General features: G+C 38.2%; 1 protein-coding gene across 9 annotated transcripts in view; it reads right to left on the bottom strand.

Annotated features, from left to right (window-relative positions):
• Positions 1–21,453, bottom strand: part of lrp1bb (low density lipoprotein receptor-related protein 1Bb) — a 389,546-nt gene that overhangs the window by 114,271 nt on the left and 253,822 nt on the right. For all 9 annotated transcript variants that reach the window (XM_078939203.1, XM_078939200.1, XM_078939196.1 and 6 more), the window contains 10 exons: positions 20,815–21,015; positions 16,910–17,155; positions 11,677–11,874; positions 10,800–11,004; positions 4,769–4,933; positions 4,367–4,611; positions 2,214–2,345; positions 1,788–2,015; positions 1,126–1,297; positions 782–876 (listed from right to left, as the gene is read on the bottom strand). In XM_078939203.1, the coding sequence (XP_078795329.1) occupies positions 782–876; positions 1,126–1,297; positions 1,788–2,015; positions 2,214–2,345; positions 4,367–4,611; positions 4,769–4,933; positions 10,800–11,004; positions 11,677–11,874; positions 16,910–17,155; positions 20,815–21,015 (1,887 nt within the window). The remainder of the gene's footprint in view (positions 1–781; positions 877–1,125; positions 1,298–1,787; positions 2,016–2,213; positions 2,346–4,366; positions 4,612–4,768; positions 4,934–10,799; positions 11,005–11,676; positions 11,875–16,909; positions 17,156–20,814; positions 21,016–21,453) is intronic.

Below are 21,453 nucleotides of genomic sequence, written 5' to 3'. Positions count from 1 at the left end.
CGTCTAGGAGCGTGAGTTCTTTCACTGTCACTGGTGACAGCTACTGTGTTAAAGGGTTTAATTTTGTCCAGAAAGCCAAAAGGTGAATATAAATCATGCTGCCTAAAGTCAAGCCCATCCATTTTCAGAACACACTGAATGCTTTTGGGGTCACCAAGGCAGCTTCTGTGGGCAAATATGGGGTACACCCTGAACCGGTGTGATGCAGGGCAACACAAGTTAGACATGCCAGTGAAACTGATGTTTATGGACTGTTGGAGGAAATCCAAATGCCCGGAGAAAACCCACACGTACATAAGAAGAACATCCCAAATTCACAGAGAAAGGTCCCAACTGGGATTTGAACCAGGGCTCTTTTGCAATGAGGCGAGAGTGCCAACCACTCACTACATCACCATGCAGCCCAATAGTCAAGGTGAACTTCAAAGCTCAAGTTGATTGGTTGGATAGAATTATGGATGACATAATTGTTAAAAGGTAACTTCTATTTTGTTAGGGCTCAAAATTTGAAATATAGACTCAATTTTACCCCTTAACGCTAAAACGATGACATCCTCCTTTGCCGAGTGTGCTGGGAGAATTTGACATTTGTGACCTGGTTAGCACAGAAGAGAAGTCGGAGCTGCGTTTTTCCTCACAACCTTTTCCTGACCCAAACTGAACCTCATCGCTCAGCAAATATGTAGCTTGGATATCTGTGCCCAACCAAAATACCAGGCAAAAGTTTATGAAAAAACAACAGAACAACGTATTGTAATTTGCTGAGCAAAGTTATACAGACCTACAGGATCCTTCTGGTTTTGGTGAAGGACTTTGCTGTTACTCCCATCCATGTTGGCCATGTTTATGGTGCTGCCATCGGTCCAGAAGATTTTCCTAAACAAAAATGAAAAATCATTAACATTATTTCTCTTTTTTCATCCCTTGTTTCTGTCTTCTGTATGAGCAGTCTGTTATTCCTTTTAAAGTTTTATCAAATGCATTATTTAAAATAAGAATTTAGTGGGAACAAGGTCTTTTTTTCCCTTTACAGCAGGGCTTTGATCCCTCTTTTGTACCGGTCATGGTTTTCTAACACAAAAGGCAGTGTACTCGCCGGTGCATAGGCTGCTATAATCTACTTACCCTTTGGCAGGGTGCACTACAAGGCACCTTGGCTTATCAATGCCATGGATGATGGACGTCTGCAGGGACCCATCAAAGCGAGCCACATTGATTTGTGACTCGTCATTTTCGGAGCTGAGCCAGTATAAGTTCTTAGAAATCCAGTCTAAAGCCAAACCGCAGTTCACAATGTCTGTAAGGAAGTGCAGGAGAAGGCTGTCAGACATGTCTGCAGGGATGATTTAATACCCCAAAACATGTACTGTTAAAATGATCTTTACTTTTTGCTTTGCAATGTTGTGACCAGAAATCATATTTCTAGTTTTTCTTTTATCCATCTGGTTCTGGAAAATAGTCCAGAGATCAAAGGAAATATGCTTTTAAGTTACTTCAGGATGAACTAAAATAAATAGCTGTGCGTTTATTTAGGCATTAGCTTTTACCAATCCAAACCAAATATTTGTGATTTAGTTCTGAGGACTAAAACAAAACCAGGAGGCAGCATGAAGCATCATCTGGACATTTCTACCTTTGGCAACCTTAATTTAAGTGACTTAAGGAGTGCCAAGTGTATTTTTCATTACTGAATATATAATGAGGGAAAATGAAACCAAATGCTGAAAAGACAAGAGACACGAATCGTCTGGATAGGTGAAGTTAAGAAGAAGCTGTAAATCTTCAACCTGAAGAGATGATGGTCTCCAGCTGGGTGCCGTTGATGAACGCCCGTTTAATGGTTTGAGTCTTGACATCAGCCCAGTAGATCCTCTCCTCCTGAGCATCATAGTCCACCACAGAAACGTCATCGATGTCTGGCACTGTCAGGGCGGTCATGACGTTCATGTAGGGGTTGTCCATGTCCACGCCACGGATCTCAGAGCGTCGAACGTACAGCAGGAACCGTTTCAGTACTGGTGAGAAAATTAGACAGTCATTTAAAGGGGGGTCCTGCAAATCTTTTGTTTTGGACCCCATTTAATGGTCAACGGTAAAGTGAACTGCCTGCATGAGAGGCAATCCACGCCTCGTGGCTTGAATGGTACTCTGTTTTATTTATTTTTTGCTAAAAAGGAGAAAAAATGAGGAATGAGGCAAGTGTTTTTGCTCACCAGAGCAGGACTGTTTGTCAGCTGAAAGCTTCATGAGGTGTGGACAGGTGCAGGACGCAGTGTGGTTGTAATTGATGAGACACAGATGTGAGCAGGGACCACGTCCATCATTCTCCTTACATGGGTTAGAGGCTGATGGGAGAAGAGAAGAAGAGAGAGCACTCAACATACAAACAAACCAAAAGATCATCTTGAAGTGGTCTAAAAGCCTCTGCAGTATGACGTTTAAGGGTCTGCATGAAAATGTTGCAATACTAAACAAAGACAGCACATCTAAAAGCTCCCAAGAATACATTTGAACAAAAAAAAGCAAAGGGACAGTGAGTCACCGCCGTGTAGCAGCTCTTTAAACAGTTGGAATTAGATTATTTTGTTAGCTCAGTGTATTAAGGGAATAAAGCACCATTCCAAGATTAGACTTGCTAAAAATATTATTAAAAATGTTTTTTATAAAGAAAAATAGCACGTCAGAAAACTGACATGGCTTATTTTTACTTTTTTTTTTTGTCAGGTCAAAAATATTTCACAAATTATTATTTTGTTTATTTATTTTGTGTTATTCTTACAGCATCCACAAGACATCATATTATACCTTACCTCAGGTATATACCTTATTATACCTGATCAGAAAACAATCCTCAACTGTTTCACACCATGCTGTAGTTGAATTTCATGCATCAAAAGCGATTTTGACATCAAACTCTCCTGGAGGATTCATGTCATACATTCACAATAGTCTACATAAAAACCAAAAAAAAAAAACAAGCACCCACAACACAAAGCTTCTTCCAAACTGAATCTCAACTGAATCATACTCTTTAACGATGAGACAACGCAATTTGACTTCTCCAAATATTGTGGCTCAGACTAACCTGCCTTCCAGGAATTTACTTTTATTGGTTAAAATGAGAGAAAAGTTTTATTGGGTGTTGGTTATGTGGTGAGCATTGATTTTTTTCCCTTCTTTTTCTAAGTACCCGTCTGCCTGTGAGAACCACCTGGCCTTGAATCTGACAATCTACTACCCAATTTAGGACTTTTCAAAATGTCCAGTTTTTACAAAAGAAAAAGTATTCTCTTTCTTTTTAAAACTACTAACTTTTATGTTCAGAGGCAAACAAGACTGCTGGTGTTTTTCTATCTTGTATTTTTATTGCATCTAATCCCTTTTTTTGTTTCACCTTAATAGATCTGATAAAAGTGTTATGACTGGAGCAAAATAAGAAATAATATTAATAATAATCAGCTCCTCCGAGTTGTGCGGATTTGTCAGCTGCAGCTTGTGAACTCCTGTCACTTTTGGAAAGGCACGTTTATCTTTGCTTAACACTCAAAGAGAAGCCGATACAGAAAGAAACAAGCAAATTAGCTCGTGACACGCTGGTGAAGGAGCAGAACCACAAAACAGATGTAAACCTGATAAGCACTAATATTCACTCATAAAGAGCGGCACATACATAGGATGAAAGCGGAGAAAGAGTAATGCAGACATTTGGCAGCAGAGTGAAAACGCATCAGTCAGATGGATTTGGCCCACACTGCAAAGGTACTCCAAGCTATCAAATTGAGTCTAATAAATAAAATATTAAAGTGCAACTGAAACCAAATTAGTATGCAATTCATCCAAGTAATCTCCATATTGAATCAAAGTGGGCTCACACAAATAGACCTGCTGTCAGATAAGACACCAGCACAGCATTTTTATGATTATGGTGTTGGTGCATCACATCATCAGTTACATGCTGCACTTGGTACAAATTCAGGCTTCTGTCTCTTTCAAAATATCTGATTCTTCCTCTAATTGAGAGAGATCTTTCCAAGTTTCATCTTTTTTAAATTACCTATAATAGACCACAATTATTACTGGCACTTTATGGTTTTTCTCATTCTACAGCTTTCTTTATTTCACAGTAAATACAGAGAAGACTGAAAGGGTCTCATCCTGTAGCACGAGCCAATTGTATGTTAAGAAAAACTTTAAGAAAGAGGTAGGCATTAACTTAACTTGCCTAAAGCCCTGCATGAGCACCATCTTTATTCAGGTCCATGCTGGTTGACTGACAACCCAAATGAAGGCAGACACAGAGGCTGAGCTTAATCATGCTCTGCTTTATTTTGTGATTTTACTTTTGCAGCATTGAAGCTGTTCTCACCTTGAGGCTGTCTGCTGGGGTGGAAGATCTGCAAGTCAAACGGCTGAGCACTTGTCTTCTGGATGACTGTGACATTTTGCCCCGTCCATTTATTGGCTCTCGCTAAAGTGTTTGTCCTCCAGTCCGTCCAGAAGACGTAGCCTCCAAAGAGTGATACAGCAAAGGGGTGGGACAAGTATTCGTGACCCCGGAGGATCTCAATGACCCCCCTGCCATCATAGAGCGCAGAGAAAATGGCATCGGAGCTGTTCAGGAGAAAAAAGTTATTGCATTTCCTTAGTGTACAAGACAGACTGTGATGATACTGAAACTGATCCTTAACTCAATACCAACAGTGAAAAACAATGTTTTTTTTAAGATCATATCCAAACAAGTATATTTAAAGACAATGATCTTTCTCACCGTGCATCTGTCCAAACAATCCTCTTTTCCAGGTGATCCAACGTCAGTCCATTGGGCCAGGCTCCAATCTCCATGTTCTTAAACACTACGTGTCTGTCACCTCCACACATTGATGCCGCCTCAATTCTTGGGAACGTGGCATCCCAGTCTGTCCAGAAGAGGATCCTCCAAACAGAAACCCACAGATGAGGATTAGCATAGATTATCTCTTTCTGATTGAATTTGCTGCTGCCCGACCCTCTGCACAGCATCTGGACCTTATGTGCTCGCTGTTTGCCAAACGTAGATCACTGGAAAACATAGTAATTATGCTGATGATGCTGTTGCATCTGTGTGAACACAAGCGGTTCACACTGAGAACTGCCCAAGAACAGCACCAGCCCTCCACTGAAACTCAGCAACTGAACATCTGTTTTATGATGACTTTTCACAGCTCAGTGATGCTAGAAAATGATCATTGTCATTGGTGTAGCCAACAACAATAGGGGCCTGGGCAATGCAGCAAATTCAGTAAATACATGGCTGTTATTCAACTAAGAGGGAGGAGGGACACAGAGGTCTTAAGCCTGAATATCTAACTTTAAATAAGGCGTACTTATCCTTTTAAAGGTAATAAATACACCAATAGTGTTTCTGGCAATGATTATACAGAAAGGTGCAATTTTAAACCACTGATTTGCTGTTGGGGCTAACTCCAACCTCTGTTAGATTTTTTATTTTTATTTTTTTAACCCAAGATACTTTTTAGCCGTCTTTGGTGTAAGCTTTTACAGTAGGATGTTCCCAGTGACTGTTTAAATTTGTGGGGATTGTGCATAACCTTCTACGTCAGCGACAGAAAATAACACACACTCTTTAAAATACAGGAACTCTTTGACCATTTTCCATATGACCATTCTCACCCCAACTTGTGATGTGCAGAGAATAAGCGACCCCAAAGTACTGCTGATTGATTTACATTTTCAGCCATAAACATAAATTTACTTTAATGTTTGTTTTATATACCAACATAAATGTAGGTTTTTTTTAGGAGAAAGCAACGCATCGAGGCCTGCTTTCAGACTATATGAGTTTAAAAAAAGATTTTTTCAGTTGTAATCTGTTTGCCCAGCTGTTGGACAGGACAAGTTAAAAATATACATATATATATATTTTTTAATTTATTTTCATTTTATTATTATTAATATCATTATAATATAAATATTATAATTCAGGTGGTGGTCACAATCAGTTCAACTTTACTGAAGTCCTTTAATTGGAGCAGGCAGCTGGTTGAAAAACAAAGAGTTGTCTCACCCAAAGTGTCAAAATGTGCAGTGGGGGAGGGGGTCCCTACCATTCACCCACCTATGACGAGTTTGGGGTGTTAATGTGTTGACTGTTATTTGCGTAAAACAATTGAAGAGTTAAAATATTTTAAAGGATTTCCAAACTGGTGCTAACGCTCCGGTGTTAAAGGATTCATTTACCACTTTTACCACAATCCTATTTCCAGTCTTTGATTCAGTTGGGATTTCTGCAATCACACTGTGGTGTCCCACACCAGAGGTCACTTGCAAGCAAACAGGAACCCCCAAATTTCTGTTGTTTTATTGCACTAGAGTTCAGATGAGCTAAACTAAACAAACTTCACTTAACCATATTATTTTCAATCTTTGAGTTTTGATATTTTTGGCTTGCATGTTAATGGCTAAATAAATAGCTGCTTACATTTAAATCACATATTAATGACAACAAAACCATGTTAGGGGAAAAAATATATATATATCCCTGTCTAGATAAATAGCCTTATTCACTTGATAAGGCCTCCCTGATCAATGACCCACTCCTTTAAGTGGATTCAAGTAATTAGATTAGAATTATTGCCCTGTAATGGAAATGCGCCTTTAGGCACCAGGGGCTCCCATTAATCCTACTCTGTACAACTACGCAATGTACTGTAGTCATCCTCACAAATGTGAAAGAGGAGCATAGGGAAAGTGCAAGAACAGATTACTCATTGCTTAAGTGTTGAATTGATTTTTAGAAAGTCCAAAGTATTCAACCTTTGGCTACATGTCAAAAATGTAGATAGCTATAAAAAAAGAACAGATACAGTCTTTTTAAGAATTTTACAGCCATATTTGGCTGCCATAAGCTTCCTGAAGTAACAGAACAGGTAGAAAACCTTCCAAACACAAGCTTTACGATAGTTGGTGAGAAGTGCTTTTGGTTCATTATTAAAATGAAAATAGCTTGATAATGGCCACAAGTGCAAATTGACAACAACAAAAAAACAGGTTTTTGCAAAGTAATTTGCCACTTAAACAAAATGTACAAAAATGTGGAAAAGTGTGATTTTGTTAAGCACAAACACTCGACAAAAAATAAAATCTAAGCCAGATGCAACTGTTATCAGAAATCCAAGAAGAATGGTACAGCTGTAACAAAGGTTCCACAATTTCAACACAGCGATGACAGTAAATGGTGTATACTTCTATAGCACTTTTCTACTTTGCTTTAAGATCCACTGTGTTTTGCAGCCACAGTCCCATTCATCCATGCACACACACACATTCACACACTGATGCTGGCTCCACTGCTTTATCCAGGCGCCAACCTCAACCACCAAGAGCAAGATGGGATTCAGTGTCTGCCCGACGACACACAAGATCGACTGCTCTACTTCTGCACCACAGCCACCCAAAGGTAACTCAGACAAGAAAAACAAGTACGAACAAAAGATAAGAGCTGGCTTTTCTGTTAACTGGAAATATGAAAATCGACAGATTAAGGGAACTCCATCAAATAAATGATGATACTTTATCATCCATTTATCAATGAGATTCATTTAAAATCTTAAGTTTGCATGAACAACTAGAAATAAAGATGTCTCTTAGTTAAATGGGATGCGCTCAGGTAAATAAATCCCTCAATTTAAGACTTTTTTTAAATGAACGCCTGTTTTAAACTTGATAACAATTAACATTCATCTTATAAAAAGAAAAGATTTTGCATCACAATTAGAGGCAAACAGCAGCATATTTGGGGGCTAAAAAGGCTAATGATTGAGTTAAGTTTAATATTTGACTGGAAGTGTTTATACATATACATGGATCCCACCCTCCTCCACTACTATGGCAGACAAATAGGTCGACCATGCAGTGATGATAATGGAGCATAGAGCCAACGAATAAATACGGCTGCAAAGAGGTGACACTAGAATATATTTGAGCTGGGAAATCATCCAGCCCTCTCAAAAAGCTCTAAATTATTAAAAACCTGCTCTTCAGGAAAAAATAAACCTTTGTTCCTGACAGAAACGATTTCTATCGTGGCAACTGCTGGAGGCCAATTATTCCAGTTTAAAGAAAATCTTCAAAATATATTGAAGAGACAGTTTTAACAAATACAAACTTTTATATATAATATAATATAATATAATAGAATAGAATATCTTTATTTCCATAGCACTTCTCAATGAAAGAATCATAATGTGACCTACAAAAGACAGCATACAATCAAAACCAAACAAAGAAAGGTCGTCATTTTCAATATTAACAAGGCCTACGGAGTCAATCTGACACAGCGGCAATAGAAGGAAGTTCCAAAGATGAAGAGCAAAAGCTTGAAAGAGGAGATCTATGTTGGATGGCAGACTTCAAGACTTGGGCCGAAGAGTATGGGGTTAAAAGGTCAGAGATGTATATTAGGGTCTGACTATGCGATGCTCCAAAATAAAAACTCAAAAACAAAACAACGAAAAGACATGGTAAATATATCTGTACAAATTTAAGTAGATTGAGTATGTAGAAGATGTATCAGAATAGTGGTATATACTGACATTAAAAATGAATTTTAAACTCATTAAACACTAAAGTGATGGGCAAAAATGTTCCAAGAACTTTGTATTTTTGGTTTAAAAACCTGGTTAACATTATCCAGTCATAATAGGTTTTGGGTAATGCAACCAAAGTTTGAAAAAGAACAGAAAGAGACAGCAGCTGCACGTCTTGTGTTGGAGGTAGGCGAATAAAGTAAAAGCTCTCATGAAAATGCACTAAACAATGTAGCCTTCTGTATCTCGCATCTGTGCGCAGAAATCTGAAACACCTTAATGTAAACATTAGCAGCAGCTCCGCTAGCCTGAGCAAGTGTAACACAGTGATGCTGATGATGCAGATATAAAAAACAGCATATTGTTGAGAGAACATAAAGACTTACATTTAGTCTTGTTTTATTACATGAAAGCCGCCTCATAAATTGGTGTTATTTTGCTCCCTCAAAAAATGTTCAATTTTTAAAAGGTGTTAATATTTGATTTGGTCTATTTTCAATAAAACTGGATGATCCTTGTTTCTTTATACCTGAAGTGTCAGAGTTCCTAAAACTTCTACATCAGTGTTTTCTGTGAATAACACTGACACACTGATAATGGCATGAGTACCGAGCATGGACATATAAACACTAGATCCTAAGCAACAAGATGGCATGGGGTGAGAACATTGGCTGCAGCCCTCTTTACAGATGAATAGACAAAGTTGTTGATATATCAAACTCGTTTTTTGCCAACAGGCTGTACGTATCTCTGTCTTCAGACTGTTTAGGATTAGGGTCAATGTGAAACTCCCTGTGCCCCCAGCTTCCAGAGGACCCTCAAGCAACAGTACTTCAGAGTTTGCTTCAAATCCAGGAACAGAAAGTAGGGGGGTCGTACTGACACTAAAGGAGTTTTGTCAATCAAATTGAACATTGCTACAACTCCAGCTAAGTGTCATCAATACCCTACAAATGAGTGGATTGTCTCTCTGATAGAGTGGCAGAGAACAAGCAGTCATTTTAGACACAGGTGGTTTAAAGAAAAACTCCCTTCAGATACCTAAAGCTATACAAACAAAACGGTTTAGAGAATATGGCCCAAAGAGACTGAATCAAACTCAAACCGCTAAACTGAAATTGAATTCAAAGACGGAGATGGGATGAGGAATGGCAATCCAAGGGAACAAGAGCAAACAAAGGATCGAGGCTTCTGCTGCACTGATTGTTTCCTTTTCTGGACGAAAGATCAAAGCTTTATTATTATTACATACCATAATTGTTCCCTCAATGGATTCTAACACTACGTATACTTGAAGAAGCATAAAAAGGAGGACATTGCTCTCTGAGTGCTTACGCAGGTTGACTAAAACGTTCCCTTGCAGCTTTTTAGATTCTTTTTTTCTAAAAATGGTACGTATATTTGGATATTTACAATATTGCAAGGTCACCCTAAGTAGAACTCACAGCAGCCAAAAAATATACAATTAAGTAGAAAAAAAATCATAACTAAGTCACACTTTTGGGAGAAATTTATGTAAAAAATCACATGAACATTTAATCTTGAAAGGCTAATCATCATTAGGGAATAGATTACAGTAATAAAATGAATATAAGCACGCTTACCGTGACACAATGATTCTTATTTAGCTTCTTGAAACAAAGGAGGATATCTGATATTTCTGATATTTCTATTTAAATATAAACAATAATTCAGAAACCCATTTTTCATAAAGAACATGCTAACAAGTGAAACAAACTATTTAAATCACTTTCATTCACTTAATCCCTTGAATTCTTCATACTCTGGCTCGCTTTTAAACAATTCCAGCGAGCGTGGCGTACAACTCAGCAGCACTCTAGTGGTTGTTGCTATTTATTTTCAAAATATCACGTATAAGTTGCACCTGAGCAAAAGTCGCACCCCTGACCAAATTACGCAAAACACTGCAACTTCTACTCAGACAAATACAGTAATTGGAAAAAAAAAGACCTTTTCTATTTTCAGAAATCGATTCAGTTTCTTCTCTCACTTAAGGGGAAATAATGTTTCTGCAGGACTCAGTCTTCACGCAGTACCCCCCCGGTACTGTTTGTATGCAGACAACCTCACGGTATGAAAATCCAGCTCACAAACAGGCGCCGGCTGTGAACGTTTCCTATGAGAGCTGGTCGGTTCATGACCCACTCATCACGTACCTAATGGGTGGAGTAGTATGGACGGCTTTAAACATACCCCTCTCCTGGGTCAAGAGCGATGGCACGTGGGTGCTCCATGCCTCCCGCAATCAGTGTCGTCCGCATTTCTCCGTTAAGCTTGGCAACCTCAATCTGGTCCAGATTACTATCAATCCAGTACAGCTTCCCTGTGATCCAGTCCACAGCAAGGCCCTCTGGAGTGGCCAAGCCGTGCTGAACAACCACCTCAATTCCGGTCACTCCTGAAACAATATTGACAAAGGCACAACACAATTGGACTGACATTGCTGTTAAGAGAACGTGTCGGCTTGTAGGGGCAGTTCTTACAGAAAAGCTCCCTGGGCAGAAGAGGAAATAAAATCTTATGAAAAGGGTAAAAATAAAACAAGATTACTTCCTGCAGAGTTCCATTAAGCATTTTAAATGGGTTTCCCCACTATATTTATAATCCAAGTGTTTACAATTATTCTCAGATGCCTGAGTTTTTATTTATGCCTCTCTAAAGAGGACAACAGACACAGCTTGGCTGCCATTTCTACAGCTCCACCGAGGGAAATAAAGCCAAGAGAAGTGCCACCTAGAAAAATAAAAAGAGGGAACAAGAAGTTCTGACTTTATGAGAAGCTGAAAACTTCTGCTCTTGAAGCAATTTTCAGCTGCGGCCAACCTGTGATGAATTTTTTAAGCGACAGAACATCGAGCCACAGCTGAGATGAGTGTTTGTAAAGGTAAAGGAATTAAACAGACCAGCATCACCATCAGCATCCTAAACTTCTATTATAGGGGCTAGAGGAGGTATATGAGCAAGATATGACTCACTAAAGTCAATAAATCACTGTGCAGCAGCTGTCAAAGGCATGCCAAATTGTTAGGTCCATTGCTATCCTTGTGTGTGCTCCTGTGTGCATACTTACCACCAGACTCAGAGAGTCGTCCTCTGTAGATCTTATCTTCCACCACGTCTGTCCAGTAAAGGAGGCTGCGGCTAAAGTGGAAGTCTAACGCGATAGTGTTTCGAAGTCCTGGCACCAGCAGGCTGTAGTCTCGCTTGTGAAGGTCTATTCGTCTTATCTCATGCCGGATTGAGAAAATGATGAATGCCTCAAATGGATCTGATCGAGGAGAGAACAGGAAGAAACAAGAACTGTGTAAGTTTTCTGAAGTGAGTGATTAAGAGGGAAAGAGATTTGCTCTGGCTGCCGTCTGGATGTGTTTTTTTTACCCCACTTCACGGCCTAACAGACTAACAAAAGTAACACTTACAACTAAACTAAAATAAAGTTACAAAAAAAACTTAGTTTTTTGGACATGAATGTAGGTGTTTTTTGACAGAATGGTTCGAAAGGTTACAAATACTATTTGCTATGACAAGAACCTGAAATTGTGCCAGAAAAGCCTCCTTCGTTTGGGTTTTAATAGACAGAAGTTTGGCACTTTTGGGCTACTGTTGTGGAATAGGCTAAAATAATGTGTTTTGTTTTTTTATATAATAATTTAGTAACTTTTAGTGAACAAAGATGAACCTTTTGACCACTTCCCTGATGTTTTCCACATCCAGCTGCAGCTCACAAAACAATTCAGATGAACCAATTAGAATCAGACACTGCATTTGCAGCAGGGTTTGAACACACTGACAACTGGTCCACACGGGAGGGTCCTAAGGGGGCGGAGTTAGCCACTTGAGAGAAAAAAAGGAGAATTTTGTCTCATTCCGGGCCACTTCTTGTTCTGTTCCTAAAATACACAACGCGCTGATGGTAAACTGATTCTCAGTATAACCCTAAAGTGTTGAATTTGAAACTTCATTAAATATTATTCATCTTTATACTTTTTATTGCTTTACTTTGTTGAGCTTACTCTTCTACCAAATACAAGACCAGGATGCAACACTAAAGTAAATTAATTCACAATCACTGTGCCGAAGAGCATCATACAGATAGTTTAAATGTCATTGGTACAACAACCTCTATGAAAAAGTGCTATTGGTTAGTGCATCAGTCATTCCTTGAAAAAACAAGAATTTACTCTGATAAAAATTACAACCAAGACATAAAGAGTGAAATTTAAATAATAATCAAATAAATTTTCCCAATAGAAATCTCATGACCAGAATACAGTATATACATATATACAGAATGCAGTACGTTGTAAAAACATCCACCATTCCATTGCTTCAGGTGCTTCAGATTTTTAACGTTTTTATATACTAAATATACCAAGCAATCTCGCTTATTAATTTAGTATATTTATTGCAAGTTGGGTGAAAACTGTTCTTAAGTCTTTTAGTCTCTGCTGAGTCTGTAACATCTGTTTCAACATTTAGTCTAATACAAGAAGCTTTTGCCAGCTAGATAAATGCAGTTATTTAACATAAAATGTCTAGTTTCATGGGACAAAAACAATCATTTTCTACCACTTTTCTGTTTATACTGCATTTAAATTCAAGGGAAATAAACTAAACCATTTACATCACATTATTAGGATGTGATGATCATCATCATGCTTTCCTAAGTAAACGATGTTCATATATATATATGATCATTTATTACCTTTGGCACACTAAAGAGCATTTTTTAAATGAAATTTTAGTTATTTTCGCTGCTCATTTTCCAACCCAGTAGTGAACCCCTCGATCTTTGAGGCACCATGTTTCATGATGTCAACCTAGAGCCGGCCTCGGCAGCATGTCTGCGTTTTGCTCAAGAAAAGACACAGCATCCTAACTTTTACAAAGATGGATGTGCATATTGTGCATTTAAAAGAAAAGCATTTTAGCCGATCACTGCTAGCTCCAAAGAGAAAGTGGGTGTATGTGTTAGCATGGGGCGGTGCTGGCAGTGCACAGTCTTCCTTGAAGGGGCGGTTTCTCACTTATATACGTATGAATGTTAGAACCCACTGGATTTGAAAGGTCTGGCACTCAGAAATGTGTGAATGGATCAAAATATCCCTTTGGGGTTGTTTTTTGTGAGGAACTGTCATTACAATACACAATACACAGCTCAAAAAGCTAATTTTGCATAGTATAGCTCATTTAAATAGAGCTGGGTGTCATCTGCATAACACTGAAAATGAGTTTTAAGTTTTGAGAGCATTTATACAAAAAACTAAATCAGTCAAGATGTTGCAAAAAGCTACTTTCAAAGTGTGTGGAAGAAAATTTGACACATGTTCCACTAAAGATTTTATTAATGAAGAAAAATATGTAAACCTGAACACAGACATACTAGTAACATGGTTAAATCATGCAAAAAGATCATGTGGTTTACGCCATTGAACAGCAGAAGTAGGATCAAACGGAACAAAATGGAAACAAGGTCAATATCTTTTCCTTTTGGTTAAGAATTACTATAATGCTTAAAAAATATTTACATGTATAACTGCAGGTTAGCAGGGATGCAAATACACAATGCAAATACTCCATAATTTAAGGATTTTCTCCTGTGCCATAAAAATATTATTTTTTCTTTTAAAAAAAGTAAATCAGCAATGAGAGTGAGGTTTAAACATGTTTTGAAGTTCTAACAAATTCAGTATCATAATTAACAGAAAAAGAGACATTACTATGAAACACCTGCTCTTCCTGGGTAAATGCACAAGTCCTAAAGTTATTGATTTTGACTCTGGTGAGGTTTAGAGTTAAATTAAGCTGAAAATGTGGCACTTCCTGCAGCCTGTCTCTGTCTGTGGGCACCATATGTCACAGTTTGAGGTTGGGCTTAAGCACAGCCAGCACAGACAGCAAGCAGTAAGCAAGCAGGTTCAGAAGAGACAGTGTCTTTTCAAAAATATTAAATAAACCTCTTAACAGAAATCCACTTAAAAAAAAGGAGAAACACTTCAGGATCCTAGTAAAAAAAAGTTCTTTGGTCTACACTCACTTACATTTGACTTTACCTTATGATTGTTTGGGTGTTGGATCCAAACGATGCAAAAAATATTTGGTTCAAAACACACTTGAAATAGATGGTGTGAACCAACCAGATTATTGTTTACATCATCATTTTTTTCACACTTCAAACCAAAGCGCCAAAGATAATATATACTTCATATGGATTTAGTGTTGAGAGAAGATGTCTAAAGTATGATGTCCTGCAAGCTGACACAAGGCAACATTTATAAGTGGAAAGGTCACACAGCCTCAATCAAAACGGTTCATGAATAGCTTTCCAAGAAAATGAAGGATTCATATATTTTCAGGAAATGTCTGAACAGCTTAACCCAAAAATAGAGATATGCAAAGTAAACATTCACAAGGATTTCATCAAGAGATTTTATATAGGCTTCATCCTAACAGCATTTCATGCTCAATGAATCTAACCTTAGGAGAGCTGTTTGCACAGAATGTAGGTAGAGACATGTCCATCATTCCACGCCATAGCTGGAACCAAACTAATGTTGGTGTTGATTGAAAATGAAAAATATCTTTTATGGTCAAGAACAGAGACTAATCTGAAATGTGAGTATGAACTTCCTGAAACATTCAAATCATCTTTTGAGTGTTTCTTTTTTCATTTTGGTTTACTTTGTTTTTTTTTTATTGATTTTCTTTATATGCATAAAAACGCTGTATAATAGTTTTGAGAAACGTTTCTCATTTCCATCAGGGGTAAAATTAATTAAAAGACAGATGTCATCATTGCCGGAATAAAATATAGAGATAAATCTTTGAAACAAATTCAAGTTGTTATTGTTACTTTCAAACCTGAAGGACTTTCAAGCTGCTCATAAATAACAATAGGATTTCAATTAAAGCCACAGTCACTTGCACCAGTTCAGGTGCTGTGGGTTTTTGCGTTGTCTAGGTCAGTGGAGGGTCATAGATGGGAGCGGCTGCATCTTAAGCGGTGCACAGGTGTGACTTGCAGTTCTCTTGAGTCTCCTGCGACCACCTCAAGGGACGTCATCAAAATGGAATGTACCAATGTCGTGCGTGTGGTAATGGTATCTTGAAGTATTCATAGGCTGATGCCACACCCTAGTCTTAAACGTGTACTGGCTCCTTACTGATTACAAGTGATATGCAAGTGCCCCTAGGAAACCTGCAGGATGTGCACACATACTACACTGATTGTGTAATTTCTTCTTTTCTAACAGTCAGGCTGCATACAAAGAGTGCACACTCATGAATAGCACTTTTGGGCTCTTTGCGCAGGATTTAGGAGGATTTAAAAGAAAAAAATGTGTCTCACCTTCTTCCCCCTTACTTGCCCTTGCGTGTTGTATAAGTGTTCACTAGGACCTGTCGCCCGCAGCGGAAAAAAATCTTCATCAAGAGGTCTACGAACTTGATATTTCGTGTCGGTCACCTGCGTGCCTTGTAAAGGTTTGACCGTTTTTACCCCGCAGACAGCCCATATCCACCCGGAAGGGGCAGTTGTGACTAAGGCTTAAGGTAGAAATCATTTAGCCAGTTTCTTATGAATATCAACGCTCTAAATTTCTACTTCACTACTTTTAAAGTAAAAGTAATTCATAACTGAAAGATTTAGGGAATAAGAGTAAAGGAAGTTTAAAAAATAGACGGATGAATATTTTACATACATGCTTTGTACACATCTATATACTTCATATAGTATTTTATTCAAATAAAATTATTTGTTTCTGTTCCACAAAACAGCATCCCACAAAACGAGCAATATTTTTTAACCATTTTTTCCATCCAAAAACTGTCACAAAATAATTGATCAGTAGTGAAAGATTAACATTTGTTATTGCACATTTTCCTTCATGAATTTCTGAATTTTTAACTTTGTCAGGGAGGAATTTATGTCTTTGAATCTTCATGAAATGGCCAAAATGTTTTGAAGATCTTGTGAATTTACCTTTAAAAGCCTTTTAAGAGATCCTACTACACTACTAATTTGGTTGAGATTAAATGTGTATTTAAAGAAAGCTATTTGTTTGTAGATGTGATGTTTCGTTTGTCTAATATTTACACTCACTTTATTTGGATTTTTATTATTGTTTCCTAGAAGCCAATGAAATTCTACTTTTTAACTTGTGAGAGAAAACTCCAGAATCCCTGACAGTTGATGTTCAGTTATGACCTGAAACAGATTTAACCCACTGCAGACATCAGCCCACTCCATCACAACCGCCGTCATAACAGAATAAAAACAACCAAAACCAATGGGGGCTCGTTACCGGTGCTGTGACAGCTGTCCCCGTCTGAGTCCAGCGTCCAGCCGGGATAACAGGAGCACTTCACCGTGGTCTTGTACTGCTCACACACTTGGCTGCACTTCAGGTGACGGCTGCAGTAGTCCACCACCTCGCACGTCTTGTTGCTGGAGTCAAGGTGAAGCCCAGGGGGACAAGAACACACGACTCCTTTCCCTGGTGCCACGGTGCACTGGTGACTGCAGCCCCCCCGGGCTACCAGACACATGTCTGGAGTGGAGAGAGGGGAGACGTCATTCGACACAAACAAGACAAATGTGATATTAAAACCCTCCTATTCATAGAAGTTACTGAATGAGAAATTCCGGAACGAGACGCTTTATTTCTACAAAGACATTAAAGTGAAAAACAAATGGTAATTTTATTATTTCAACAGAGAGATAAACATGTCAAGAAAGTTCTGGTTTTCAACAAAAACCCTACTGCAGGGTTGTGCACAGGTCAACTGAGACCTGCCCTAGAATCTGAGCCACACTGAAACCCATCAAAAGGAGCCCTTTGTTCCCTGAAAGACATTAGATAACACTTTCAGAATCACTAATACTTCAATGGTTTACGCAATGTTCTCCTTGGTTCCAGACAACCAAAACAGGAAGTCCATAAACTGTATGTTTTAAGGGGAACCTGCACAAAGTGGACAAAAAATTGAGAACAAGAGAAAATGTGATTTGTTACAGTAAAATAATAAAACAAACAAAAAAATTGTAGGCGTTAACATTGGTGTAGGTGCTTTTGTCTCTTTTGTTAGGTTTGCATTTGTGTGCAGCTGCGTTAGGCTTTTTTGTAAACAGCTATCTAAAGTTCAAATTTTATTATTGATCATTTCATGCATGCATCGGCGGAGCCAAACAATGCATTAACTAAACATTCGGGACGCCCCCTACTGCTTTAGTGTTACATTTGCCAAGGATTCTGGTTTTTGTAGGGACGTCCCGATCTTATTTTTTTGGGCCGGAATCCGATTCAAAGTCATTTGATTTTGAGTATCTCCTGTTACTCGACTTGATACTTTTAACACATTAAAAAAAATAACACATTTAATAAACACTTACTTTATTCACTTTTTTTTATATTTTAACACTTAAACAGAGCACTTCTGTGATGTAGCTTGCACAATCAAGTAAAAATTGTGCATCAACCACAAAAAATAGTTAACTCTTAACTAGTAAAGAAATGTGATAATCAGTCATGTGAGAAACTTTGGTGACTGTAGCTTTAGGATCTTTAGAGCTATAGAACATTTTTGATCACATGCAATTCATTTCTCCATTTAAAATTCTATAAAATATGTTGTCGTGCATACATATGGGTATTCATGACTAGCACTTTCAGTTGCTTTGCAAACATTATGGCTTTTCTTTTTTTATTTTTTATCACTTTTCTTGAGAGCTTGTACTTTGTAGACGGCCCCTAGGCAGCCTCCTCTGAATTATCTCTAGGTTGGCAGCACTGAGAGCGCCGTTCTCATTAAAAAGAAACAAAAATGCTTTTGCAGGTCCTTGTTTGAGTTAAGACAAACCTATAGATCAGGGGTGGGAAAACTATGGCCCGGGGGCCACATGCAGCCCCTAAAATCATTTAATCTGGCCTGCCAAACTGGAATATATTGTATTGATGATTCTTATTAATGTTCTGTCAAAATGTTCTGTTTTAAATTGTATAACGTTTCAATCAATGTAAAAATGTTTTTTTTTAGTCCAGATTCCATATTATTTCTTTCTTTTATGAGGTAGATTATAAAAACACTCCTAGTTCAACCCTTTGTCAAATTGTAGAAATCTTTGTGGCCCAGGAGTTAAAATGCTTCTTAAAAGAGTGATTGTGCCCCGAAGTCCAAAGCTGTGAATAAATTGCTAAATACACCCAACTTTTTTGTGCACCTCCACTTCAAGCTGCTGCCGTATTCTGCTCCAGTTTACAGCAATAAAATGCTGTGATCCATTCATGATATGCTGACTTCTAGCAGAATTTGTATCTGTAATCATGAGCTTGATTTATATAGTGCTGTTTACAACAATGATAAAATAAATATTCAATCCCTGAGTGGTATGTAGCATCCGATTGAGTTTACACTATGTGACCAGCTCAAGACATCCCTAATTATTTCTATCCTGCTATCATGTGTGGGCTATCTGGGCTTTTATGTTTTATGTTTTATGTTAGTAGGCCATAGTTCCAAACAGTGGGGCATTTCTCAGTATCTAATGGAAGTATCTGATCCTGTAGATGTCTCACATAAAAAGGTAAGCAAGTTCAACAATGTTTGTTCTCTCTCAACTGTGAGAAACAGGATATAAATAAAGAATGCAGGAAATGATATTGTTTGATGTTTAAATAATTCATTTGTACAATGATGGAGAGATTCAACATTTCAGAAAAGCTAGAATTATGTATTTTACAGACCTGTTACTTCTTCTATAAGAAATTATTCTTTCATCCAATTATTACCTTTACCAATGTCACCAGTTTGAACTGGTTATCTGTATAAATGACGCCTGTCCACACCCTTAAACAGTTAGACTGCGACTTGGCCATGACCAAGACCAAATAGCTGTAAAAGAACACTGGGGACGAGATTGTAGATCTCAATAAGACTGGAATGAACATAAAATAAGCAAGCAGTTTGAAGAGAAGAAATCCATTGTTGGAGCAACTATAACTGAAAAGAAGATTTAAAAGATCAAGATCCCTGACATTCTCCCTCCACCTGGAGCTACACAGAAAATCTCATCAGTACAAACTATCTTAAAAATGGTGAGGAAACAGCCCAGAACTACCCAGGGGTACTGGTCAATGACCTGAAGAGAGCTGAGACCCCAGTAATAATGGTTATCCACACATGACCTCAGTACAGCTTCAAATCCTGCAAAAGTCCCCCTGCTTAAGCCACCATAAGTCCGTACTTGTCTAAAGTTCCCCAGAAACCATCCACGGGATAAAGACATCATTTAAACAGATGAGACCAAAACGGAACTCTTTGGTAAAAAAAATGCCACTCTCCAAGTTCAATGAGGGGGGAAAATGATGTGGTTTTTAACGATCTGATTGGAGCTGAAATGTTTCTGTTTAAAGCGTCATTGATGAATTTTGCTTGAAACTGGTGAAAGATAAACAAAAAATACTTTCCCTCATTACTTTATAAGCCATACAATCCTGAAAATGTTCAGTCAGATGGTCAATAATGAGACATTTTACATGACAAACCCACTTGAAAGAGGAATGATCCATCTAGGCTCGCTCCATTTACTAACCAGCTGCTGTGAACAGAGGTGTAAAGACAAGCTGGAAAAGATAGTTGTGTTTTTTGAAGAAAAGCTGTTGCAAGCCTGAAATCAAGCTGTGGAAATATCTTCATCAAGAGCAATTATTGTCATAAGCTATGACAAGTTTCATCTTTATGCTTATTGTTTGTCAGACAATTGTAATCACTTAAGTTGTCCATCTCAGCAATCCACTAAACAAGTCAAATATAATCTCTCCGCTGTTTAAATGTTCTTTAATGACAGTCAAGCAAGGTAGCAACCATATGTAGCTGTTTATTTATTTATTTATTTTCTTTTACAAAACCATGTTTTCCAGTTATTGGCAACAGATGGTTAAAGACCCCTCGTTGTTTCATAATGACAAATTCTCAAAGCACAGAAGCTGCATCAGCAGCTGTGACACAGCTCACTTGCCAGTGAAGCCAAACACAAAGACCTGTGGGATGAACTTTAATGCAGCTGGAAAAAAATCCCCCTTTGACTTGCAACTTTAAAAATCTCATTAAGACAATATTGCCTACAGAAGCAGCAAAGTTTCCACAGTGGAGGAGAAGGAGTTCTTTCATTTAAAGGCGGTGTAATGGAAGAACAAGAGATGAACATTACCACAGACGGCTCCTTCGTCCGAGCGGTCAGCACAGTCCACTTTCCCGTTGCAGATCTTGTCAGGTGTCAGGCACATGGAGGTGTCGTTGGCACAGGGGTATCTGGGCGGCTTGCAGACAGAGGACTCGCAGGATTCTTCATCTGAGTGGTCTTCACAGTCGATGTCTCCGTCACACACCCAACTCTTTGTGATACATTTGCCTGTTTCAAAGAGACACAAACAAATGACCGACAACTCATCATATGGATGTCGGGAAAACAATGATTCTGGGAAATATTGTAGTTTGGCAAGACTGGGATTGCTTTCAAAGCATTTTTATATTAATTATTTATAAGCACATTTTTAGCTCAGTGTCCACTTAAACCCCTGACCACTAGTTGGGTGGGCACCACACCAAACCTCTTTCAGCAGCTCCACAAAAGAAACAATCTCCCCAGAACCGTCTGTCAGTAGATGTTAACCAGTTAGTCTCAGGGTTATTTTGTTCCACAGCTCAATGAAACTTAAACAACAACTTAGTTTAAACTGAAATAAGCAGATTGTCGGAGGTTGTACGTTGATTTGTTTTAATCCATTAACCTCATAAAGTACAACTGTTGAAGATACATTTACACCGCTCTCGGCGAAATGCATTTAAG

This window comes from Oryzias latipes, chromosome 21, assembly GCF_053564925.1.
Source record: "Oryzias latipes strain Hd-rR chromosome 21, Olatipes_Hd-rR_3.1".
Classification (NCBI taxonomy): Eukaryota; Metazoa; Chordata; class Actinopteri; order Beloniformes; family Adrianichthyidae; genus Oryzias; species Oryzias latipes.
The sequence above is the reverse complement of the archived record's forward strand: the minus strand, read 5'-3'. Positions and strand labels throughout refer to the sequence as shown.